This window comes from Tupaia chinensis, unplaced genomic scaffold (genome assembly GCF_000334495.1).
Source record: "Tupaia chinensis unplaced genomic scaffold, TupChi_1.0 Scaffold000201_1, whole genome shotgun sequence".
Lineage (NCBI taxonomy): Eukaryota > Metazoa > Chordata > Mammalia > Scandentia > Tupaiidae > Tupaia > Tupaia belangeri.
In genome coordinates, this window is record NW_006159676.1 from 851,859 (window position 1) to 854,397 (window position 2,539).

Here is a 2,539-nt window from a genome sequence, read left to right on the forward strand (position 1 = left end):
GGAAAGAGAGAGAAACAAAGTGGGAAATCACTCCCAGGGAAATAACCACTCTTCAATCCTTCAAGTGTTATTTTCAAGCCACCAGGTCCAGGACTTAAACCATGCAATAAGCCATCTGGGATCCAGTGCCTTAACCTCTACTCCACCTGCTGGCCCTGGCCTAAAGTTTTTTTGTTTTCTTTTGTTTTATTATCATAGGGCATATGTGCTCACTGGAGAGAGAGACAGAGAGAGGGAAAGTGAGAAATCACCCTAAGGAGAATGGGCATGCTATAAATCCTTCTCATGCTATAATTCCCCTCTTGGGATTTTGGGCATACATGCACACACAACCCGACATAATTTTCTTCTTTTCTTTTCTCTTTTTTTCTCTTCTCTTCTCTTCTCTTCTCTTCTTTCCTTTCCTTTCCTTTCCTTTCCTTTCCTCTCCTTTCCTTTCCTCTTTCCTTTCCTCTTTCCTTTCTTTTCTTTTTTTTTTTTTTAGAGATTTTTTTGCTATAGAGTACATGTGCTAGCCAGAGAGACAGAAAGTGAGAAATCTACCCCCCAGTGGGGATGGCCATGCCGCAATCTCTTCCTCTTCATTGTCCTCTTGGGATCTTGGGCACACGTGTGCATGTGGCCAGCATGAGTTTTAAGCTGTCGGGTCTGGGACTTGAACCAACTACGTGGGAGACCAACAATGAAAGCATTATGTCATCTGCTGGTCCCAATCCCCAGCATGATTTTCAAGCCATCAGGTCTGGGACCTGAACCACACAATCGGCCATGTGGGGTCTAGTGCCATAACTTCCATGCCACCTGATGACCCTACTAAGGTGTTTTAAGCAGAAACTACCACTAGCTGGAAATCTGTATTGGGGGGTCTCTGAGGTTGGCCACTTACGTTTGGTGCAGACAATTTGGGGCTCATCCCACTTGCCGTTGCTCCGACACCGGATGGTGGCCACATGGTGCTGAGCAAATCCCTCTTCACACTGGTAGCGGACAGTGGCGTGGACGTTGTACTTGGCTTTACGGGCACCAATGAGCGAGGCGTTCTCTACTGCTGGAGGGGCACCACACAGCACTGGGAACGAGGAATCTCTAGTTAGGAAAGTGGCCATGGTGGTTAAGAGCACTGGACTCCCACATGGCCGATCACGGTTCGAGTCCCGGACCTGGTGACTTGCTTTCTCACTTTCTATCTCTTTCTCTTTCTCACTCTGTCCCTCTCTGGTCAAATTAAAATAAAATAAATAAAATTTCACTTTATTTTTTAAAAAATTTTCACTTTATTGGGAACCAGCAGTTAGCGTAATGGCTATGTCGCTGGACTCCCACGTAGTCGACCGCGGTTCGTGTTGCTCCTCTCTCCTGTCCTCCAGGTCGTCATGAAGGTCGACATCGTGTACGAGAAGGAGATGCTCTATCTGTACGTGCTGAGTGGTGTCGGGGGGCTGTTGCTGCTGCTGCTGATTTTCCTAGCGCTGTACAAGGTGGGAGCTTCTGGAAGTAACTGGCATTGCAAGATAGCCAGGCTGGGGGAGGGGAATTAGCAGGACCGGGGAGGAGGATGCCAGGACCAGGGAGCGTTAAAGCTAGGAGCACTGGGCACAGTGGTGCATGCCTACGGTTCCAGCTACACGGAGGCTGAGGCAGGAGGACTGTGAGCTGGAGGCCAGCCTAAGCAACATAATAAGAGCCTGTCTCTAAAATAAAACTTAAAAAAAAAAAAAGACTAAAAGAGACCTCAGCCTACTCTCTCCTATAGATAATGCAACTGAGGCTCAAAGAGCAAGCAAGACTTTTCCATCTTCACTCGGCCCAGCACACATCACCCAGTGTGGTTTTCTTTGTTTATTTTTATTTATTCTTTAGAGAGATTTTTGCTATAGAGTGTGTGCATTCACCGGAGAGACAGAAAGTGAGAAATCACCCCGTGGGGAGATGGCCACACTGCAATCCCTTCTTCTCCATTCTCTTGGTTTCTTGGGCATGACGCACAGGGGCCTGGCTTGAGTTTTAAGTCGCAGTGTCTGGGACTTGAACTTCAGTCAACCACGTGGGAGTCCAGTAACGTAACCATTACAACACCTGCTGGTACCCCCAGTGTGGTTTTCAAACTACCAGGTCCAGACTCAAACTGTGGCTGACCATAGGGTAGGAATGCAGTGCTTTAACCATCATGCTACCCGCTGGCCCCAGCACCTCATATTTTTAACCCTGGTAGTTTTCGGCTCTTCAGATGCCCCCACTTTTATTTGACGAATTCCCTGTTGATGAACATTTAGATTGTTTCTCTTTTTAAAAATTATTTCATTTAACTTTATTTATTCATTCATTTATTTATTTCAATTTGACGAGAGAAGGACAGAGTGAGAGAGAGAGAGAGAGAAAGTGAGAAAGCAAGCCGCCAGGTTTGGGACTGGAACCACGATCTGCCATTTGGGAATCCACACCACCTGCCAGTCCCAAGATAAATAAAATAATTCTTTAAAAAAATGACTTAAGGGACCAGTAGTTGGCGTAATGGCTAAGTCACTGGACTCCCCTATAG

General features: G+C 46.6%; 1 protein-coding gene across 1 annotated transcript in view; it reads right to left on the bottom strand.

The window, feature by feature from the left end:
- Nucleotides 1-2,539, bottom strand: part of NCAN (neurocan) — a 54,498-nt gene that overhangs the window by 761 nt on the left and 51,198 nt on the right. The window contains 1 exon segment of the mRNA XM_006147094.2: nucleotides 887-1,069. Within this exon segment, the coding sequence (XP_006147156.1) occupies nucleotides 887-1,069 (183 nt within the window).